At 37.8% G+C, this 24,948-nt stretch overlaps 1 protein-coding gene across 1 annotated transcript in view; it reads right to left on the bottom strand.

The window, feature by feature from the left end:
- Positions 1-24,948, bottom strand: part of trim44 (tripartite motif containing 44) — a 46,592-nt gene that overhangs the window by 17,097 nt on the left and 4,547 nt on the right. Inside the window, exons 2-5 of the mRNA XM_017423078.3 lie at positions 23,603-24,271; positions 22,060-22,137; positions 14,983-15,273; positions 8,345-8,367 (exon numbers count right to left, since the gene is read on the bottom strand). Of these exons, the coding sequence (XP_017278567.1) occupies positions 8,345-8,367; positions 14,983-15,273; positions 22,060-22,137; positions 23,603-24,238 (1,028 nt within the window). The 5' untranslated portion in view covers positions 24,239-24,271. The remainder of the gene's footprint in view (positions 1-8,344; positions 8,368-14,982; positions 15,274-22,059; positions 22,138-23,602; positions 24,272-24,948) is intronic.

Raw genomic sequence — 24,948 nt, 5'->3', positions numbered from 1 at the left:
CTAACCTGCTCAGAAAGCTTACCTCGGTTTCCCTGTTTTCAGCCCCCCTGTCATTTTTCACTTTTCTCTTCAGCAGTCACCTCACATCTGCCTCGATGAAGTGGAAATACATCTCTACAGGCTACACCTTCTGCTCATCTCATCTCGGTCTGGTTACACCCTACCACGGCTCAGTTTCATTGCTGAAAATCACCAAAACAATTATCCCTTTACCATTCTAGTCTGCTGCAGTTTTGCATCTTACGTGGCTACATTATTAGACATCACAGCAAACTGATGTTAACACGCAGAATTTACAAAGTTCCTCTAAAAGCACTAATCTGATTTGAAAAATATAAACCGCAAAAATTATAACAACTTCTTACTTTCAGTGAAATTGAGTCTGTGTCACACTTAAAGGCAAAGCTCAGCAAATATCTATATTTTAAGCATCCTGTGGCACACCCTGTTAGAAAACTGGTTTTATTCTTGTTTTGTCTTTAAGGCTGGCCACAGGAAATAATTTCTAATAAATTAAAGGTTCTTTTGCAGAGATCTAAACACACTTTAGTGCATGCGCACAGCAAAGGAAAAGCCAGAAAAAGTTTGTGGGAGAGATTTGCAGTTTCTACACATGGATTAACAATGTAATATCCATAGGCATTAGGAGCTCAGAGCATCAGCACAAACACAGCAATAACTGGATTGTTGCACACTATAGACTCAAATGCATCTCACACTCTTAATGCAGACCGTTCTCTCTGGAATCGCTCTCACACACACACACACACACACACACACACACACACACACACACACACACATTATACCGATTGAGTCCTCATATCCATCTATCACAGCAGATCAGTACAGAACTTTTCTTATACACCACGCCACATCCTTACAAGGCTATACTTCAGGAATTAAACAACAACAAATATCTACCAGGCCTCAACATTTCAAAATCCTTCAGATCAAACTGATCAGGCTGCAATCCCTACTGTAGCGACTCCGTCACAAATACATTCATAGCTATAGGGTCTGCTATGAATAAATCTCTCTCTTTTCTTTTGCATTTTAATGGTTGCGTAGATCATGATTCTTGGCACTTCAACAGAGTGTTCAGTGGTCTTGGTTTTTCTACAGTTTTATATACTACTATGTTACCATCTTTATTAAACACATCATTGCCCCTTCCCTTCGTTTCCAACATATTAATAATTAGAAACCCAAAACAAGATGGGAATTGTTAATGTGCTTTTAGGTTCGCCATAAATTCAGCTGTTATTGATTTATTACACCACCATACACAATATAACTCTTTGAAAATTGTTTGGTTGTGGGTGTTAAAGGCAGGTGTTATTTGGCAGACTGTGATGAACAAATGTAGAGGCAACTTCTAGATTAATATGGGGACAGAATTGTTTTGTTGTCATTAATATAAAGCTTGGTTTTGCCCCTGTTCTTTCACTCGATATGTTGGATCAATTTACTAAAATAAGGGGCAATAGCCAGTAAACAGTTATAATCTTTCATTTTCTTTTTTTCCTATCCTAATTCAGACTCGAGAAAGAAGTTTTACATTTACTCCCTATAGACTAACGAGCACAAAAAGGGTATCAAAATTGTAAATGTATTCATGAAGATCTTTGAAAATTTTAATAACACCTCTCTCTCTACATCACACTTTCAAATTTCTAAAAGCTAATGCATTAGATTTTTTTTTCTTTTTGTTTGAAATTGTTCTGATGATTAGACACACTGCCAACAAAGCAAATAAACAAACTGATGATGTATTGACCGAACTTGACTACAATATCAGGATCTTATTGAAAAACAGGTTTGAGAAACTGCTACTTTGCTATGCCATCTGGAAGATTAGGAATGCAAAGTATAATAGATGGGCAATGCTACACCCATCCAGACAACAACATTTTTCTTACAAAAATTAGCTCGTTTATATTCTAAATATATTCACGGGAAACTTACAATGACCAATAATTATCACAAAAGAAGCATAAAAAAAGTGTGCCCACTTATTTACTTTTAATCGTCAGTACCTCCTATTTTTTCTCCCGACATGTTTAAGGAAATTAAATCCACTATTTTACATTTATGCTACAATGCTGACAGTATTCATGAAACACACATGCACATGTGCCAACACCCTCAAACACAAATAAACAACGTCTTAAAAATTAGGCGAACAATGCGCTTGTGGCATGAATTATGCATGCCTAAGTCTCTTATCATCTAAATGCAAGTCTCTCCATTTGTCAGTTTGGTTTGTGTGTGTGTGTGCCTTGCATTCGTTTGGAACCTCCGAATCTCCACCGTGGAATGGTGATGGCCTGAGGAGAAGAGAGGGGGCCAAGGCAACGGAAAGAGACAAAGAGACAGATCGAGAGTGAGGGAATGTTAAAAGAAAGCTTAGAATGGTCATAACAAGCAGCTTGGTCTCACAATTATTTAAACAAACAGGAAAGTGAAAACATGCATGTCAGAAAAAAAACCTTTCAAATGAATAATTAGGTGCATGGGACACAGTATTTAGGACTAGATTTTAGAGTCCATTTATTCACTACCCCTTACCTTGAGATAAATAACCAACCACCATCTTTTTTTTTAAACACCATCCCAGAGAATGGTGGGGAAAATGAAGGTACTGATGCTCTCACTCAACTCAAAATGCCAACTGTCTCTCACAAAGATAGCTGAACAGAAAGGCAGCCAGAAAGAATGACTTAAAAATGACAAAAACCTATGGTGGCGTCTATTCGAGGAGATGATGTAAATTTTTCATTAGAGAAAATGCAACTCCCCTTCTCCATGTCTTCATCTCTGAGCTCCATCATATGTCCTCTGGCCACTTTCGGCAGACATGTTCTTGCTTCACTTAACACATCAATTTGACCCAGTGAAGGGCAAGAAGCTCAGACAGATAAGCTGTGTCTCTAAGATCACGCTCTGCTTCCCTATAAGCCTTCCTTTCTTGGTTTGTGTGTTCATGTGAATGCACACCATGGCACTGGGTGGTCCTCAGCCTTCACTCAGGGGGACAGACATCTTCCCTACTGAAAACTGATTCTCTAGTTAATCCTGAAATCAAAGAAAAATGAAAGGGAGCAACAGTGGAGTTGTGACTCAAAGAACCAATGAGGGACATCACTATAAGAAGTCCACGCTTCCCAGCATGTAATTTATTTTGTATAATTACAAAAGATGATTTATGGGCTGTATAGTCCTCAATTGAAGCAAATCTGTCACAGTTTTTTTTTTTTGTTCTTATACATAAACAGATGAGTTGGTTTGCGATTGAGCTAATATAAAAATCAAGTCTCATGATTAGTTGATATTTTTTGTTCATAACTCTTTTGGGAAATCCTGTGCTTTTAGAAACAACTGAAACAACAACTTTCTTTGCACTACAGTAAGTTTTATTGGCTTCATTTGCATCTCGCCATTAAAAATTTCCCCTCTTTCAATCTGTAGCATTCTGTTTTTGTTTCTTCCATAGTTTATTTTATGAATTCCTCTGTCTGCTAAACCTCATTCAGCTGAGCAGACTTTTTAGTAGATCATATCATATTTAAAAACTGAATGGGGTGATATATAATGACTAATTACTTTAGTGATTTTTGCATGATATTGCTAAGAAACAAAACTAATGGTTTCATGCTTCTGCCTTTGATCTTGCTTTAAGGATAAACAAAGTGTAGTGATTTGTGGATGTTTTTTGTGGTTGACAGGTCGGGGAAAAAGCCATTTTAATAATATGACTGCAGAAAGGCCAGTTTAGCAGTTGAACTTTTGGCTATTAAGCCATTTCATTTTTCAAGCCAAATGGGGTTTGGGATTGTCTTGCTAATATAATCAAAGCCATTCATACCAAACCACATCTGAATAGCATCATAAGTTATTTAAAAGGTTGTACAATGCATATATTTCAGCATTTTGGATGCCAGAGATGTCCAAGTTTCCAGATCAGATAATAAAATTTCACAATGTAACATAAACCATGTCCTCACTTGGCAGAAATGTAAAATATGTTTTCTGTATAAAAATCAATATTCCTAACTTTGTGCTTTATAGTGTAAAAAAGTACCTTTTATTTTTATTATATCAAGCCATTTATATCTAACAAAGGATCTTTCCTTTCTTACTTGACTTACCTGTCAGACTGAAGAAACCAAACACCGAATCTAAATGTACCTTCAACTAAAAGCAAGTTGTCATTAGAGTAAAATCCATGCATTGTACAGCCAGACAAATGGAAAAAAAACTACTCTTTGTATAGGATAGATAATCCACTCCTATTATTGCAGCCTAAAAAGAAAAGCAGAGATAAGATGGTTTGCTAATGGGTTTTAGAGAAGCGCACAGCACAAATGGTGGAAATTTTATTAAGTAAGCTTTTACAATTCCTGATGAGAGGCATGTAAGTAATCATGGGTCTTGTTACATAATGACTCAACAACTAAGAAAGAATAGGCAATCAATGAAAACCAACAAGTGTCGCAATTTCTTTTATAAAGGACAAGTCTTTTTCTCATCTCATATTCTTGACTATTCTTCATATTGTTTGCTGAGAAGAACAGGGCATGACATAAGAGAGAGCGAAACAGAAATGACGAGCTGCATCTCTAATAATACCCCATTTAAATACTTCCTAGCAAAAATAAAAAAAAACGTCCCTGCTTTTTAATTGAAGGCTTGGGGCTGCACCAGAACAGAGGAAAAATAAAGCTAAATAATCTCTCACGGTCATAGTCAGGGTTTAATATTTCTGCACTGCTCTCTCTTCCATGCTAATTGTGAGCACAAGCATTTTGATTAGTAGTTCAGAAATTCAGCCTCCACAACACTTTTTCTCTCACCTCAGCTAATGATTACACATGCTGTATTATGAAGTAAAAAAAAAGATTCATTTGTTTGCTGCACATCAAAATGCTGGCAATTTTATTACTCACGTAAGCAATGCCTTTTATTTATTTTATTATTAGGAAGAATAACAACAATGAACAGTTTCTAGACAGCTCAGCTTAAAATGTTGCCGTTTGATAGTAAGGATAATGAACCAAAGAGTGGTTTTTAGGGTGATAAGACAAACATTGGGGAAGTTCTGCCAAATCCAAAGTTAAAGCATGTTGAGACAGAGGTCAAAAGGCTATATTACCCTTCTCCATGTTTACCTAAAACTAATTTAAATTTATAGAAAATAATCTATTCACATGCATGTTTTTTCTGCCTCTAACTGTTATCTATATTTGCATCCATTTTTTAATCATGATACACCATGGATGTGGTGTTCAGGTACTGAAGTGTTTTTGTGGAAGTAAAGCCTTTTGTACCTTTTGTACTTATTAATATGTAGACAGTTTTAAAGTACTCTTCTCTACCTAAAATACCATTGTGAGTCCTGACATGCAATGACTGCCTGATCACTGAGGACTCAGACAGTAAAATGGGAAATCAAATAAATATCATATTAGTGGATCAAAAAAAAAAGCACAAAGCATGAGGAGGTATGCGAGAAAAAGAGCCAAAATACTAGATGTGTACTTAATTTCTAGACTGAGTGATGCTTGTTATTGAAAAAATTATCTTGTTCTTTTAAATACAATCCCTACTGTTGGGATCTGGAGCTGGGCTGGTTTTTTGGGGTTTTTCCACCAGAGGGAGGGCAGAGGCTGAGTCTTCCTGGGGGCGTGACCAAGGTACTGGGACTCAGCACACCTGTGGCTCATCCCATCAGCTGTGGAGGAGTATATGAGTGGAGAGCTGCCGACACTTCAGCGCCAGAGCGTTAGCCAGTAATGGTACTTCAGGCCTAAGCTAGATTCCCTTGTGCTTTCTCTGTTGTGACAAACCTAGTGATTCTTTGTGTGTGCCTCCTCCCCAGCTACCCCTCTTCTTCGGATCTCCTGGTCGGCAGTCGTCCCCACACGCCTCCTCCACGGGGTCCGGAACCTACCTGTCCGCCCTCCACAGCAGCCTCTCCACCCGCACCATCTCCNCCTTCCTTCCTTTGCTCAGAACACTACCCCTCAAGTAAGAACGGACTATTCAGCCGCAGCTGACATTACCGCCATAACCAGAACTCAACTAACCAGTCTTCCTGTGCTGCAGAAATCCAGACGCGCCAGCCACTTTCACCTTGGACCTGTCAAAGTGAAAACCCGTACCTACGCAATAAACTCTCTAAACTTTTTCCTGGTTGTCTGTTTGACTCTGCATGTGGGTTCAAAAATTAGGAAACATTATGACACCATCCATCCATCCATCTGTCCATCCATCCATCCATCCATCCATCCATCCATCCAGAATACACTGTAATGGCTCTACATGACAAATTTTGTTCAGGCTTGCCTATTACAAACATTTATATGGAACATGGAAACAAACATATGTGAAATCCAAAACATGCAGGGACAAAGTCTGCACGGTAGGTGTGCAGATTAAAGGCAAGGAGTGGAAGGAAAAGGGATTTGCAATGCATCACATTAAGGTTCAACTGTGAAATGGCTGAGCGGAAGGAAGGAGAAGAAAAAAAAAAGATTTATATTGAGAGGAAAACAAATCTTGGCTGGCATGGACAACCTATGTTCAGAGGTTAGGGCAAAGGCAGGGGTTCCTATTGATGAGCAAGTCCAAGAAGATGCATGTGGGTGCAGGACTGACGTCCGCTGGGGATGCTCTGTCTACGGCAGCGATATGGGGCTCAGACAGCGGATTAGTGTTTCTGCTCTATAATCAATTTGCTGTCTGGATCCCACTGCACACAACTCTAAACATCCACTTGTCGCTTGATCCTCCAAAATCTTTCCTTTCCTTCTGTTTATTTCTCCCGAGGCCAATTTTGCTTCACCCTATTGTTTACTTCACCTTCAAACATTCTAAAAACTCTAATCTTCATTGCTCAGCAAACATTAACAGGAACAGCAGGAATATCCCTTTCATGTTTTCTTCTTTTGGCTCACCTCTTCAGGCCCTCTCTTTTCGAAGAATCTCTCTCTTATGAATTAATTTACACAAGTTACAGTAGATTTTGCAAGATTGCATTTGTGGGCAATATGGTGTACTTTGGAGTAAAAATATCATGGTGTGTGTTTCTACAAATGAAGAATTCAACCTTTTATAGAGGGCAGACCATTAGCTGCATCTCACCCATGGGTCCAAGTCGGCTGCCATCTGCTCCACCGCTTAGGGGTCATATTACAGGCTGACCAATCAATAACATATTACATGTTGGCACTGTGCACCAGCCCTGGTCTTGACTTCCCTTGCTTATTAAAAGCAAGGCACATTAAATTCCAAAGAGGAAATGCAGTACATTTCCCACAAGAAGTCACCACAACAAAAGACGACGAATTGAAATCAAAAATTCCATTTCTTTTTGCCAAAAACAAGAACATTGTCTGTCAGAGTCTATTATATGGCAGCTATTTATTAAGACGATTTTTTTTGCAACTTTTCACCTCTTGTGAAAAGTAAGTTTTCTTTGAGGACAAATGTACTGATATTTTTTGAAGGCATCAAAGTCTTTGTTATGCATCTATTTGTAGGTGTGTCTGTGTCTGAAAAGGGGAAGAAAACGTTAAGATGAAAGCCCACTAAGACAGGTAATGGCAAACACTGAAATACAGTAAGGTGGTGGTAAGAGTGTTTCTGCTCTCGGTGGAAAAGGCAGTCAAGTTTTTACATTATCAAGGAGTGAAATTGGCAGAGGACTATCAATTCTAGATTGACTTACACAAAAATAAATGAATAGGAAATATGTAATGTTTGAACAATGAACATTTAAAAGCCTAAACACAATAAATCTTGCTTCTCATTCTCCCTGATACACAACTACTTAACCATCAAGGTTTGAGATAGCAGAAACACAAGCTCTAGAATCAGGGTAAATGAACGACCTTGTGTAAGAGAGTGAGATTTTGCCCTGCTAATGACACAGCTACTTATCTTACCCTGCGCTGCAATCGCAAGCAAACCAAGGTACAAGTGCACACGTTTGAAACTTCAGCCTGTCAGCCACTGTTTGCAGAGCTTTCATCGAGCCAGGCAGACTGTCACCTCTACAGCACCGATGTGACTCGCATGTGATCAAATTGCTTCGGAGGCAAGGCAGGGCTGATGTGTCTGTAAAGAGTTTGTCAGATGTTTGAGGGGGGAACTGGCAGGTGAAAATGTTTGAGGAAAAGCGCAAAAAAGCATGTGCTTATGTGGGTTTTATTATGCAACATGAATACGAGTCACTCTCATGGAGGATGATTTATCAAGAAGCTGAGTACTGAAGAGTCCTCAGTCACAGCTACAGTCGTGCTATAAAAAGGTGAGTATGAATCACACTTGGCAGTCTTACCTCGGTCTGGCTTCAATGTTGTTCTGAAAACAAAGACAAAAACAGGGGAGAGGGGACATGAGAAGGAGACAATGAAAAATTTGAAATCTTAGCACAGATGCTGTGGATACCACAAAAGGAAACAACGAACAACAAGAAAAAAATAAATTAAGTAAACAATGTAATTTATATTACCATGAGTCTACAGATGGAGTGGCTTTAATTCACACCAGTTAATCATCACTTTCATCCACCAGTTGTGCTCATGTATATTCATGAAAGCGTTAAGGAGTGATTTGGAGCAAAGCACCAAATGAGCTTCCAGCATTATTCTTGCACTAGCTTTACTGCTGGTTTTTGTTTGGGACTTACAAGATTTTCTAGTATTCGATTAGTGATCATCTTTTGTTGAACGTCAGAGCAGAATGTAATATAAATTAAAAGCTATATGTTTGCTTGTGTGCTAAAAAAAGATTTAAATCAGACAACAAGAATAAATAGAATAAAACAAAAATGCAAGTAAAGAAGCCAGATGACATACACTTGCAGTCTCTGTAATTAGCATGCTACCTTTTTGGGCTTACTACTCATTTAGCAAAAGGGTTGGGTGTAATTGACTACTCAAAACTTAAGTGAACTCCAAAACAATTCAAAACACATAAAACCACATGCGACACAGTAACAAGGTGTTAATGGGGTGAACAGCAGGTTGTGCTGATCTGGCATCAAGGATTCTGATGGATTTAACCTTCATTAAAGCAGTCTGTTTCATTAGGGGAACAATTATAGCTGCACATAAGTTCTACACTTTGAGTTGGAATATCTCAGGATATCTTAATGGGAGCAATAATGCTAATTTTAGATGATGTATTAAATGCAAACTCACTGCACAAGCTGTGTATGGGTGTGACTTTAACAGAGGGGAATGATTTGATGAGTATTTCCTTTTTTAACTGTTAAAGAGTGAGATAAAGTAAAGCCATAAGCTACATCTTGATGGGGACAGATACTATAAATACAGTATACTAAGTATACAGCCCAGCTTTATTTAACAAATGGTAAAGCTGTTATCACACATTTACTAGGAATGATAAAATGAACCATTATAAATCAAAACCTAATTTTAACACTGAATGTTTTTACATTTGTAAAAAATAATAGAAAGAAGGATCAGGTGAACTGCTCAGTTCTGTATCTAAAACTTGGCAGACTCACATTTTTCTGCAGTGCCTGCAGAGTTCACACTAGATTTTAACACGAGTGCATCATAAAACACTGGGTATTGCCCATTACCGTATGGCCATATGCCACTAGTGCCAAGTTAATGGAGCCTGCACATCTTTCAAACAACCAACCCGCCAGATGCACTACTTAGATTTAGCTGTGAAATCAGCTAATGTGACCACCAGAGCTGCTGTATTTGATAAGAACAAATACAATGTCCAATGACCAACACTGACAAGGTTCACAATTCAACATCGAGTCTAAGAAGATTAGAAATTTAAACTAAACCTTGTAAAACATGGATTAAGTACTGCTGTGAATTCACAATAAACACATGGATACTAATTTACTAGTACAAGTAACAACAAAATTCAAGATACAAATATGGATACTGAATATTTTTACAACCCTAACTTGGTCAAAACTTTATCAGGACAAAGGTTATTACAGCATTTACTGTTTAACTTATTACTGAAGATGTATGACACAATGCTATTGAAGATTCAGTGATAGTGATAACTGAACTAAAGCCTTGGTAAAAGAACCAAACTAAACTGAAATTCATTGACAATTATACACCTGAGTTTTGCATCAAATGTATGAAATGCTTCTTTCTTGGGCTATGAAGTAGCAAAAGGACTATAGCAATTGTACATTACAATAAATTTAGGTTCTCCTTCTATATAGATACATTTATTCAACTTGTAAATGCTCAAGAACTTGGCACTTTCTAGAAAAAGCTTCCTATATTATCGTATCTATATGTAGCTGATTTAAATAAAAATGTGAATCTATTTGTTCTCATTCATAATTTTTGATGCAACTGCTTCTCTATTGACAAAACAAAAGCAAATTGCTACCTCTGCCAACAATAAAGTCCATTTTCTTTTGTAGAATGTAGAATCACAGTTTCTACCACATAAAAGCTGCATTTAAAAACTGAATTGTCTTTGCAGGCTCACTTGTTAAATTTCTGAATCTCACAGAAGCTCCGCTGGTGAATTTTAATACAGCCTGCACATCTAACAAACATTCAGCAAAAAGAAAAAAAAGGAAAAAAAAACAAAAAACAATTAGAAAACCATATTTTTAAAGTAGTGAAGCTTTAAGGATGACATTTTCCCTCCACTTTATGTGTATTAGTTTTGGATATAAACCCTCTGCGCAGACATAATTTATACTACAAAACAGAGAAAAAAGCATTACAAAATGAAAAAAAAAAAGCTTGCATAAGGCTTTTCTCTCATAGCTACTTTGGTGAAGTTCATACAAAGTATAAGCATTTGTCTCATACTTACTGAATTCTCACCAATCAATGGAGCACTCGGAGCAGACTAGGCATTTTAAGAGGGAAGATTACAGACAGTCGCTAAAACACAGTGTTTCAGCACAGATTATACTGTAGCACTGGACTTCAACGACCAACACTAAGATGACACCGCCATGAAAGAGGAAAACTAACAGAAGACAGTGGCTCTTTGGCAGCACGACAGATAAGAGGAGACGAAGAGCGGAGGCTGCTGAGAAACGACTGGCTGTTTGCCAAACCGACTACACTTAGATTCAAAATTAATTAGCTTTGAATTTGAACAAATATGAGTCAGTAAGTTATCTATTCACTTATTCTGTCAAACACTTCAGCAGACTCAAAAATCATTTTGTAAAATGAAAGCACAAAACTGACATTTTTTCTTTTTTTTAAAAAGCAGCGGTTGCTGTAAAATGTCTCCACACAAATGTGAAAATGTCTGCATTGTTTTTACTGACCTGGTTTACTAATGGTTAAATGAATAACAACGAACTACTTGATTAAATTATATGTTTGGGAACATATATTGCTGTTACATTATGCTACAGGACACTTTGAAAAAACGAATTGCAACAATCTGCAAGGAGAAAAAAAAAACTATTGAAAATAAAAATACATTTTATTAGTTCAGTCATAAATTTTAAACATTTATGGAGAAAAAAAAGTGCATAATTGGAAAAATCTAAGGGCTTTGTCGATAAAATGTTGCACCTTTATATTTTACAGCAGTTTGCATTTGACAAAGCAGATTTCAGCTACAGTTAAATCAGTTATAGCACAAATTCTCACAAACTGACTAATGAGGTATCTCATTATTTTTGGCATCTTGTGTGTCGTGTAAAACGATCTGGCGGTGCTGCCCATCTTCTTGTGCTTTTAAAATTTAGATTCTACTTTTTGCAATGGCTTAAAGAGTTTTGGAAACGACTGAACACAGTCTAAGACAAAGCCTCTTAATATATTCTCCCTGCGGCTCTCACTGATTTGTCAGTTTTCAAAATGCATTTTCAATCCTGCTGACCCCTTTTTATTTTGCAACTGTGTCTACAATGGCATATTCCTGCGCTTGCATTATTTATCCATAATAATGTGTTTGCTTGACCTAAAGCAGGAAGAGTTGCCTTAATTTAGCAATTTATTCTCTGGAAAGATTTTAAAGGGTGGGTTTGTTTTACATTATAGTTACTGCATTACAGATGTTTACCATTATATGCATTCGGCTTTGATGCATTTACAAAATAAAAATGTTCAAATCACTTTTGCCTGTTTCAACTTCTATTTCTTTATTTTATTGCGTTTGTTTTATACCACTACCTGTTGTAAGATCATCCCGGATGATATGCATTGAAGCCCAGTGATTTAGTTATCTTACTAGTTATTTATTATTTTATTTTTTTACAAGACTTCTCTTGGTATACATCTTTACTATTTACAGACCTACAATATGCATGTCAAGTGGGCAGAAGGTCTTAGCATTTGCACACAAGATTCATCTTTATGTAACTGGAAAAAAGGTGCCTAAGTAGGTTGAACCCTACCCTTGACAGCTGCAAAAAGAGAAGTAAAGCACATATCTTAGATTAACAGTGTGGTTAGTTTTCTTTAACTATGAAGAGCAGACATTTAAAATAAATAAATGAACTACATAAATAAAACTCAATAAAATAGCTGCAGGTGTTGTATCAGTAATTATTCTTTTCTTTGATACAATGCGAGCTGTACCATTGCAATGGCAAACTTCAGGTTTTATACTTTTGCATATGCTCAGATTTCTGCTCCATGTGGGGATTGTGAGTGCCACATACACACAGTAAGACACACCGTTAATTGAATTTCTATATAAAGACTCTTAACTCTGACACAGGACCTTCTCTGGTGACCATCCATTTCCAAATCACATCATCTATTGCTTCCTCCAGCAATAAAGAACACATGAGAACAAACCGGGTACCATTGGCATTCAATTAGAGCCTCTAATGAACCTGGGCCACCATGGAATAATTTCTCAGAGAAAAAGCAATCTGCACATCAGCTATACCATTACTACAGCCTCTTTAGTCATGCATAGCATCTCCAGGGAATGCTCAAGTCTCCTCTCTTGACTGTGGTGACTAAAATAAAGCGAGTGACAAATGGTCCAATGGGATGTTTTAATTTGGGGCCTATAAGTAGTAAAAGCCTCCTCTGCAATTTTGAAATTAGACCAGCGGGAGTGAGGTGCTTAAGTGTTTGATAAGAGTGTGAGAACATGACTTGCTTTTCTGCCACTGTTCACGTTCTTGCCATGGTGTGATATAAACAACAGCTGAACAAAGATGTCAACTGTTCTTTAATATAAGGAAGCTTCCAACATTGAGCTGATGTGTAAACAGATGAGAAACAATAAATCCATCTTCTGCGTTCACAACAGCTTAATGTTTAGAGGAGGTGGACAAACACTGAATACCTGGACTTTAATAAAAATGTGTTATTTAAAGAAAGGGCTTCTTTCTTCGTCATGCTTTGTCAGCACTCCAGGTTTTTCTGCAGGTGCCTTCTGTTGTTGTTTGTGGATTTTCTGGCAGTAGTATTGACTTAAGCAAAAAAACACCCTGCTTCATCCAGATTACACTATAATTATTTACTTTACAACTGTAAAAAAAAATCCCACTTCTATACCTTCCGAATGGTTGATAATTGTTTTTGGAGAAAGTTTTAGGCTGTTGTCCATCTAAAGTGTAAACCATTGTCTTTTTAACTTTGTCACATTTAGTTAAACCTTAGCAGAGAAACTGCAGCAGGCTGGTGTTGTTGTGTTTTGGCACATCATTAGTTAACAGCCTTGACCAAATGTCACTGGAAATCATTAATGCATAAGCCATTACATTGGTCCAATTGATGCATAAACTATATTGAAACTTTTCCAGGCTCCTTTTTATACGTTTTTCCTAATATCTTTCTGCTACAATTTAATTTTATCCGTCTCATTTTTTTCTCATTTGGCGTTTCTTTACCAGAGGCTTATAGCTACACATTGACGTGAACTCTAAGTATTTGCTTACCTCAAGTTATCTTGGAAAGTGTCCTTTGCTAAGCCTATGTTAAGTGTTTTTCTTTACATTGAAAAGAGTTCTGTTATCCATCACTCCTCTTAAGCCTTTCGATGTGGCCAGGCTCACCATTAGATTAGTTTTTTTTTCCCTCCAAATGTACCAAACTATTGATCTGGCCACTTCCAATGTCCCTGCTTTTTCTCCTGATGGATATGTTCTGCTTCTGAAGCCTAAAAATAGCTTGTTTCATTTGTATTGAGAGCTCCACTGACTGTTGTTGGTTTCAGCAATGGCTTCCAAACACAGACATCACACTTTGAATTAACATCAGACCTCCAGTCTGTTTTATTGACAAAGAAAAAAATAAATGAAAAGCTCAACCTTTTCAGAAAAGAGCTTTTGATTAAATAGCCCAACTACATTCCATATCCTAAAGAAGACATTATAGGAACAAATAATTTCTAAAATGTTCCTTTAATTTAGACATGAATGTGGTTAAATCAAAGCTGAGTGTGAGAACTAAAGTCTTTTATAATTTAAACAATTGTAACTTGAGCATGTTTTGATAAATACACTCAAACTCCAAAAATGGCACAAGGGGGAATTCATTTCTTCACACAAATGAAGTATTTGTCTGGATAAATAGTTAAGATTCCCTCCTTTCATTTGGAGCAAAACTGTGTATAACTGTGCCTGATCTTTTATTCATTTGTCTGTCTGCAGCAAGTTCCATCCTCATTAGGAAAATAATCTTTGAAATGAAAGACTCAGGAACAAACATTTGCAGCTGCAAACAATAAGGCTGCTAAAGTGTCTTTAAGCAAGGCACTATGTTGATCCAGTAAATAAGATTTTCAGCCAAATCATCACAAGTTAGGGTGCTGTTGCAAGCTATCCTAAATTGTAATCATAGCCAACACTTACAGGCCAAAATAGACTTCTTAAATGGCCTTGAGCTGAATGTCACGTTTTTAGGGCTTTCTTTTCTTTCTTTACTTTATTTTTCACTCACTGAGAATTGGCATGAGAATTGCGTAGTTCAGAAAACACAAAAAGGCAAGAAAAGTAAAGGAAAAAAAGTCAAATTTTCTCACCAGCAATCTGTGGGCCGGTCCAGGAGCTGCTGCAAGGACCTCTGCTGCAACTGCAGGTCCAGCTGTCTCCGCCTGCTCCAGCAGGCACAGCTGGTGCGTGATGTTGTCCATCTCTTCCTGCAGCTTTTCGGTTTCAGCGGTGATCTCAGCTATTTTCTCAGCAGCAGATGCAGTCAGGAAAGCTTCTTTGAGGTCGACCAAGTGAAGGGTTCTCCTTTCCTCCAAACGAACCAGTCTGCGGAGCTCGTCAAACTGACTGTTCACGTATTCTTCTAGTTCTTCTGTCGACATCTATTATATGTAAATCAGACACAAAAAAAAAGAGAGACGAAAGACAAAAGAATGACTGGGTTGGATAAATTTAAGTAGGGCAGAGAAAAACCTTTCAATTTTACAAGACAGAGTAATACTGTTTCTGTGTTGGACTTCTGATGAACAGGCAACCTGTTCAGAGAGTACTCCACCTCTCGCCCATGGACTGCTGGGACAGGAACTACTCCCCTTTGTGACTTGAAACAAGATTAAGCCAAAGCCCATATGGAAAATGAACAAAAAGAGCGAGAAAGATATACTGAGCCTCAACAAACTATATCAAATAAACCACATCATTGTAGGTATGAATCATGGATATGAACACAAATACAAAGCAAGAAATCAAAGTAAGGCAATAAAAGAAGAGGCAATACTTCTGTTTTATTTTAGATTATTTCAGGAAGCCCACAGGTCTCTGTCATGCAGTAACTAATTGATGGCACTGAGCAGATTATCTAGTGGCAAAGCCCACGAATCACATCTGTAGACAGAAAAGTCAGAGGTTTTTACCACTGCAGAGAGCCATCTGTTTGGCTGAACTGCTCACCAAGACAACTTTTTTAATTCTTTCCCCTATTCCCTTGTGAGACTCTCTTTAGCCATGACTCATTAAGTTAAAAACACCCCAATAAACATACTCCTACTTGCATTCTTGAAAGAAGTTGCTGACATCCTGAGGTTCCTTGACATGATCTCTTCTCCCTAATATGTTATAATTGTCTCAATACAAACATCATCTGCTCCATCTCCCCTTTCTCCCTGGAGCAGAACGTAATTCCCTTCCTTTCCTTGCGTTTCATCTCGTTTCCGGCAGCCTTTCTTTCTCCACTGAAGCAAGGAATCATTGTCTTTACCAAGGTTGGCAGAGTGACTGCCCCTAAGGGCCCAAAGTTTTATTATGTATTTGCCATTTCTGCACAAGCAATCAGATTCTCCAAATTGCCCATTAATCCAAGTGCAAGAGGCAACACTTTCAAATTACTTTCTTTGTATGCGGACAGAAAAACTTGCACATTATTCATTCTGAATAAGACAGAAGGAGTTAGTTAACATATAATTGGGGAGCAATGAGTTGTTGTTTTTTTTCTTTTAGCCTCAACAAAATCAATCCCTGAATTTACGTCTGTCTGAGAGATGAGGAACGATGCACTACAAAGGTGTTGGCTGAGCAAAGAAAAAAACAAAACAAAACTAAACTTTATTCTTTCAAAGCTTTGGCTTAAGATAACATTTAGATTACAAAGCTTGTGATATTGAAAATAGTAATATGAATAGAAATATTCACAAATCTATTTGAAGTATTAGTATATAATTAATTAAGGGCACAACTAAAAGTAAACTTCTACAATAAATGCTGATAGTTAAGCTTTAGTCATCTCTGTTAAATGTATAGACTTTATTTATTCAAACTGAATAAATTCAATAAGTTAGAGACTGTACTAACTTTTTCTTGTAAATACTTAATTATTAGTTCATAAACATTAACTTAGAAAATGTTTGCTATTGTCACACATCACTTATAAAAAGTAAGAATTAGCAGATTCACGTCACATTCTCCTGTTTGTACTGAGTAAGCTCACTGGATTGAAGTCACGTTTGTACTGGTGCTTAAGTTAATTTGCTTTCAGGAATTTACCATAACCCATTTATAAACCGCAATGATTACTTTTCAACTAAAATTGCAAAGTCAATTTTTATATTATGAAGTGCAACATATGCAACAGCAGATTAGAAGAGAAAACGTGTGAAGTTTCAATTTTAGGTGAATCATTTTTTTATATACAAATAAGTTAGGCTTTTTTGTAAAGGTTTCCGGAAAATAAAATATTCAGCAAAATACTATGACATGAACAGAGGTAACGCCATTCAAAAACAAAACCCTGACCTCCACAAAGCCCTTTGACCTTTAAGAAATTCCCATGGCCTGCACCACAGATGGAGCCTGTGATCCCAGGTCTGTGTGTTGATGGAGGAGCTCTCACTAAAAAAAAAATCTGCGTCAATCACAGGGAAGGAGCATCCATGCGTGCTAATTCTTCATTTGCATCACTGCAAGCTGAGGCCACAAAATGAGGCCTCGGGAGAAACAACAGAGCACATTGCTCACCCTGGCAAAGTTATTGTAAGGACGCAGGAGGACAGGACGGCAGAGTCGTTATTTGATTAAAGTCAACCATTAATCAAGATGAAAAAAATCTTTTTATACAACATTTGTGTTGTAGAAACATGACTAAAGTGCCTAACATAAGAAGCGTTGTAAAAAAACCTTGTCCTCTGACACTTCAAATGACTGCAATATAACAAGACTGACACACAAAAAAACCTTCATATTTGAAATAATTTTGACTGATTGTAAAGAACATTCTTACTTGTTGGATTCGATGATAAAATTGCAAAAAGGAACCAAAGTCTTTGAGAGTGAAAAGAGAAGAGAGAAAAAACAACAACAATATAACTTCACAATCTTTGGGTGAGACAAAAAAAAAAACATTCAAAAGAAAAACAGAAGTAAACAAAAAAAAAAAAACAAGTATGTAAGAAGCTGCAAGGTTTGAAAACATCAACCAATTAACCATCCTGTAGTATTCATGAATTAACAAAAATAAGACAGAAAAAGAAATATTTTTAATGAAAGCAAAGACAGTTTTTTTTCCTTCTAACAAATAATTTTGTACTTTAAAAAGGAAATATTTAGAATGATCGAGTTCTGCTAAATTCTTTGAATGAACTTCAAAATTAAGCCAATTCTGCTGCTTATTTAGTGCGCTCTTTGATGTGATGTCTTTAAAAAAAGGCCTGAGAAGCATTAATAATACATTAGGAGTAAATGGATTTGAACTGTCCTTGCCCTTGGCAATGGTGGCCCAGTTCCAGCAGAACACTACCCCATCTTATCTGCACGCTCTCTTTTATCTCTCCCAAAATTAGATTTTCCAATTTAATTTTTAATGCAGTAATGCAATGAATAGGACTTATTTTGAAGAATACCAGCTTCGCAATAATCACTAAAGTCGTATGTATGAAAAAAAAAACGAATAAAAAGTCGATTGTTTGTGGATTTATAAAAGTGTGGTTTCAATATTTGGAAACTTTTTTTTTTCCTGGCAATGTCAGCCAAGGAACTTTCTTGGTAATGGCACCAAGTAACTAAATTAAAATGCTGGGAAAGAAACAGAAGCGACAGCCTTGAAGAGAAATGGGACAGCGAAGGAGGAGGAATAGTTTAAAAAGTGGATAAGGAAAAGAGTTCAACCAAAAATAGTACAACAAATAAATATAACAGCAGCAGCCAAGATTTTTTTTCTTTCTTTTTTAAAAAAACAACAAAAATATAAAAAATGCTCTATTGTCTGTTCCACAGCCTTGAGTCTCTAAGACAGCTTTAATGTGTCTGCTGTTCTTGTAGATCTTATGAGACAGTGAAAATGGATTTAGCCAATAAACACACACACACACACACATCTGAGTGGTGGTGTTACGCTCTATCTGGGTCTCATATTACTTCAATTCAGCAAGAAAAAAAGCAGCTCTACACATAGTGTGTGCAGTAAATGGTGCCTTAACCACATATATAAACAGTAAATAAAAGATAAAATGAAGTAAATAAGCTGATTATCCAGCTACTGTCCTTCATGCTTCAAATTTCTCTTCTTGTTTTCTGTTTACAGATAATGCTTACTGATTGGAGGAGTGACAAGCATCTAAACCTTTAAGTAGGTTAGGCCTCTAGTTCGTCATTAATATGCAGGTCTGTTGCTGTTGTTTGTATTATATTTACTCGGAGTTGCAGAAAGACGATATGAACTTGGAGACATTACAATCCCTGTGCATGTAGAAAAGTACTCAATAAAGCTAGCTAGATTAAAAAGGAAAATGTGGAAAAAGATGCATTTTGTCATCCAGCCCACACTTACTCATAGACAGCTACTCAGATCTATTCCTTCAGGAAGTCTTTCAGGATGTCAATACCATGCAATTTAACCTCCTCCAGCTGCTCTTTCCATCTCTGCGTCTGTCTTGCACGCACACACTTAGACACAACCTTCCTCACCAGAAGTAGTCACTCTGATGGTTGCTTGTCATGCATAATAATAAACACTGACATTTGAGAGTGCAAAAAGGACACGCCGACAAATCCACATAATGGTCTCCAACACAATGCCCTGCGAGTGAGGTGGTAAGTGCTTTTTACCAAGCTCACTGCACCCCTACAGTGGAACAGCGTAAGACAAAACGTCCAGGAAGTCCACCAGGGCCGCACTGATATGCCAGTATGACAAAAGATATGAACTCAGGTGGGGGTGCCAGCTGACAACAAAAAAGGTTATCGCTCACAGGCCAGTAAAATTAACCTTCTACGTTAAGCTGCTGTGCTTGGGTCGCACCTTTGCAAGTGTGCAGCTACGCTCTTGTGTGCCATTTCTCCTCTATAGGTTCTGACAGAGGTATAAATGCATGGATGGTTGAGAAAGCAGGTGATGCCGCTTTTAATGGTAATTTGCTGAGACGAGAGCTGTATGTTTCTGATCTTGCCTTTAACTGTTCCGCCCTTCAGTGCACAACCCCTAACTCTACATGGTCAGGTTTCATTTTCAGTGGCAGATCATGCCTCCACTGTGGCATCAGTAATGGAAATACAGAAACTGTTTTCAAGCTTGACTTGTCATGAAAATTCAGTTTAAGTAGTTTTTTCTTTGCATCAAATAGTGTGACTGTGTATGAAATGCACTCGTTGTCCTGCTCCTTTAGATGGCAACCTGGAGGCATTTCAACAAGAATGCTGGAAAAAATGTCAAGATCGTATAAAAAATATTGGGATTTTGACATGATGGTGGAAACAGCTTGAGTTAAAGAAGGAAAACTTCTGTCACCTTCCTCAATAAGTGCAGAGGAATGTTTTTACACAAAGTTTCACCAGCACTAAGATACAACAGCTTTCAGAGTTGAATAGAGTGTGGTATTACCATAGAATGGGTATAGATGGGTCAATTATTCACGAGAAGAGACTTTGAAAGGAGGTTAACTATCTTAAATAGCTTATTTATCTAACTACTAAGTTACAGAATTACTTTTTTTCCCTACCTTATATGTTTCAGTTGACAAAAGCTCCAGATACCCTACAAACACTGTAATAAAGACCAAGTGATAATTTCTTTTTTGAGGAAAAAAACAAACAAATATGGAATCTTCATAGTAATTGGAAATGCTTCCCTTTCAGCATGCATAACATGCACTTTCTTTTAAAATAAGATTCCTTTATTTTGAGGGATGGCAGTGGAATCATCCCAGCATGATGGTTTGACTTAATTAGGTCATACACATTTCTGAAATTAGACCAATTAGTCATTAATTGGGCATGGTTTAAGAATCCAGGGAACTTATCAGTGTAACATAAATACCACTTTAAAGGATGCTATTTTCATTGTGAAGCAAGAAGAAAAAACACTAAAAAACAACATGTAAATGTGCATAAATATTCACTTTCTAAGACTTAATACCTCGTGAAGATCCCTTTGCACCTGCATATCTCTTGGGTTTTGTCCACAGAAGCTTGGATAATCCAGCCACTGAGATTTATGCCCACTCCTCAACGTAAAATTGATTCAGCTCCTTCGAGTTGGTCGGGTTCTGGTGGTGTTCAGGTGTAAAATCATATTCAGATTCTCAGGTGGATCGAGATCTGTGCTTTGACCTAACCTTTCTGTGAATTTTCCCCTCATAAATCCATTGAGTGCTGCTTCAGGTGAACTTTCGTCCCCATCTCACTGCTGTGGAAAAGTCGAACAAGATTTCCCGAAGCCTGTGGCCGTCTTCATTCATTCAGTCCGGATGAATTTCATGCAGCATGTTGCTGTGTCATCGCCATGCTTCATTAGGAAGACGATCCTCTCAGGGTGATAACAAGCCCTTTTTGGGTTTGCACAAAACTCAAAACTGTTGTTAATGGACGAAACGTTTAGCCTCATCTGATCTGTGTGCATTCCTGCAAATATTTGGGGGAAGATTCCCAGATGTCTTTTGAATGAGCATGCATGCATACATCATTCAGCAAAGTGAAGCATAATGGACTCCGTACTGCTTTAGGTGATCATATGGACGGACACATTGATCTCTACAACAAAAATTTGCCGCTGATTAAATGTTTCGTTTTGCCTCTTTGTTGCCTCTCAGCTTTTTGCCCGGTCTGTGAGTTTTTCTTTATTAGTTGGTCGATCGTGGTGTCACATTTATTCTATTTTCTAATATTGGATTTAATGGTGCTAAGAGGGATATTCAGAGTTTTTAATATTTTCTATAACCCAATGCTAATCTCTGCTTCTCCTGAACCTTGCTCATGACCTGTTTAGAGATATAAAGCTTGTTACAAGGACCTTAGTATAAAGAAACTACAGAAGCGCTTTAAATTAGTGTCATTTGCCACTTGCAAATTTTATAAAGACAGTCTATTACTGCCATTTGTGTTTGGCTAGGTTTGAAATGCAAAGTGAATCTGACAGTGAGAGGCATATTTGGAAAAGAAATTATAAGCAAACCCACTGGCACAATCACACAATAAAAAGCAAAGCGACTTGTGCATGGTGGGGTACCATTTTTTACAAGGATTCTCAAGTCCTTCAATTTAATGAGAGCTGGTGGGAAATTATTGACAAATATGAACCACTCGCAGCCCATCTTTTCCGGATCCCCCCCCCTTTAAAAACGCTCCTTACCTCCTAATGTGTTAGCATTCAACTCAGAGTTCTGTGTAAAAAGGCTCACACTCACCTCAGGGTTGGTCCACTTGGTTTTGATCCGTTCAGCCATCTGCTGTGTATAGCCAAGGAGGTCATAACCCTGCCTGCTCTGCAGATAAAGCACACCAACAAGCAGTAAATACAAGAGAGCATGTCACAACATAAAGCACAGAAAGTCCACAGAGATTCTCTCTGTACAACTCAAGCAATTGGCTGGATGTTTGAGATACTATTTGTTCATGACATCTATTTAATAATTTCACACAAAGATGCAAAAACAAACTGGGAGTAATATGTTTTGATGAAACATACACACATCGAAAGTATGACATTAATTCTGAACATGTGCTTTTTTTTTAATGTGGACTCAACGAAGGGTAAGGCTGCAAATTTACATAAAATGTTGTGAATGCAGCCTTGATACAGTGAAATTATGCAACTTGTTCTCCACAAAGGATTTTTTTTTCATTTGAATAGTGTTACAGAAAACAGGATAAAAGCCAGAGTAGCTTCAGAGTATATAAAGAGGCCTTGGGCTGTGTGTGTGACCTTCTTTCCCTCTTGTTAATCCATATGTGTCTGTGGTGTAAGAATACACCAGCGAAGTGAGCTGCTCTACTTTTGTTTTCCAGATGTACATCCACAGTGCGGAGGCCAAGCAATACTAAAATCCTGAGCACTGTTATAGCCTTATCATTAAAATGCTGAGATTCTTTTGAAAATACATTATAGTAAGCAAAGAAATCCTCAAATTCTGACCAATCTAATGTTGCGAAACATTATTTTCTTGTTCTTGAACTTTCCCCTGATTCAGTTTGTCCAAAAATTCAGTCTTTCTAAAACACTTTTTTAAAATTTCCAATCTTATTACTGATGTGTTGACAATTAACAGTTGTATGATGTTCCATGATCGACTGTATTTTTCTTTTCTTGACTTTTTCTTGTTTTTTAAATAGTTAACCAATTTTTCCTTTTGTCACCCCTATCTAGTTTCTCAAATATCAAATTCAAACTTTGGTATGACATAAAAAGTAAGTATTACATTAAAAAACTCAATTAGACAAGCTGTCTGTTCACTTTTTTTTTAAATAAAAAGAATATTTAAAGAGAATAAATGGAAGATAATATTGCCATTTAGGTTTTAAATTTTACACACCGCTACAGTGTTGGCTTACATGTTGCACTGAGCTCACTAAGCTTTGAGAAAAAGTCCTCAGGAAAAAAAAAGAAGTTAAGACGGAAATGGTGGACAACAAAGCAGATTTGTTATGTTTTTTTCCCCATTTTCCATTTTCAATGAATTCTTTATAGAAGTGTCTAATTGGACCAATTTATTAATGAAATCATGTGACCGATCGAGATATTGAGTTTAACATATTACTCTAAGCTTACAGAGCCTGCAGCTACTGGAATACTTTATGATGAATAAGAAATGCAAACTAGATTGGTGATGCACTGAATACATTTTGCTGAAGAGCTGCAGCTATAAGTTATTTGACACAACAGCCAGCAGACAATAAATCACACGCTGCTGGTCCACCATATAAAAAGCTGTCATGTTGTGTGCAGCTTACCTTCTGCCACACGTAGGCCTCATGCAGAGTTATGATCTCGTGCTCCCTGTGCTCGCCCTGCACAGCACACACCACACAGATGATTTGCTCATCATGTTTACAGTAGAGGGAGCCTTCCTCTCCATGCTCCTTGCAGCGAAGCCTTTCCACTGTCACAGTGTCCCTCTTCCCGGCCTCCTCAGCGCCCACGGCCTCTGGTCCTGCTTCTGCATTCTCGGCTCCTTCGCAGGCCTCGGCTTCGTGACGCGAGCAACTCTGAGCCCCTTCAGCATCTCCACTCTCACCACCGTTAGCCACAGCCGCTCCAGGAGGTGCCCCTCCCTGATTTGAGCCCTTTTCGAGTGCTTCATTTCCTCCGGGTTCCTTCTCAGCTTTCCCTCCAATTCTGGAGTCTCTGTCCGTGTCCGGGCTACCGGCCTGCGTGTCTTCGTGGTTGTAAGGCATTAACGTGTGTCGTGTGCTGCTTGTGTGTTTGCCAGCGTGGACGGGGCAAAAGGCAAAGCTGCAAGCGTGGCACACGTGCGTCGCTGGCTGGGCCTCGTCAGGCTCACATGCGTCACATGATCCGTCCATCTGCGGCAGCTCCTCGTGTTTCAGACCCATGGCTCCTTCCAGAGGTTCCCCTTTATGATCCATACTGGCTGGAAAGGTCGGGGAGTCAAACTAGTCCTGAAGGAGAAAACCAGCAGAGGAAAGGGTGTAAAAACAAAAAAAAAAAACTGTGACCTTCAATGAATGCTTCTTTGTATTTATAAACTTTATTTCAAGACAACAGATAGTCCATGCCATATTTAAAAATAAAGTAAGAAAAATAAAATGAAATAAAAACATATCAGCAAAAAAAAAAAAAAGGCATCCATCACCAAACAAACAAGCAAGAATTCCAATATTAGAAAAAGCTAGAAATGTTTCTAAAATCACTAAAACAGATGTCAGAGCTCTTATTATAGAGTTGCTTGGACCATCCAAATGGCACATTAATTTATACAGAAAATTTCTCTGCAAAGCATGAAAAGTTGGAATGTTATTCATGACAAACAGACTTGCAGACACTGGCGGCGCCAGGGGGGCGCTAGGGGGTGCTATAGCTCCCCCTGGAAAAGTCATAGCACCCCCGTAGCACCCCCAAGCAAAGGCATAACCGGGGTATGTGTGGGACATGTCCCCCACTTCCCTTATGTATGCCCTATATCCCCCGCACTTTTTTTCCAGCCGTTGCAATTGTTTAATTTGTTGTTAATATGTGGGGATGTGTTTTTCCGAGCCGTCTTTAAACGCACCATGAGCGCTGCGTACTAGAGGCTGACATTTTCTCGGGAATCCCACGGGTCACGGGATTCCCGCAG

This window comes from Kryptolebias marmoratus, linkage group LG11 (genome assembly GCF_001649575.2).
Source record: "Kryptolebias marmoratus isolate JLee-2015 linkage group LG11, ASM164957v2, whole genome shotgun sequence".
Lineage (NCBI taxonomy): Eukaryota > Metazoa > Chordata > Actinopteri > Cyprinodontiformes > Rivulidae > Kryptolebias > Kryptolebias marmoratus.
This window is presented reverse-complemented; position numbering and strand designations above follow the sequence as displayed.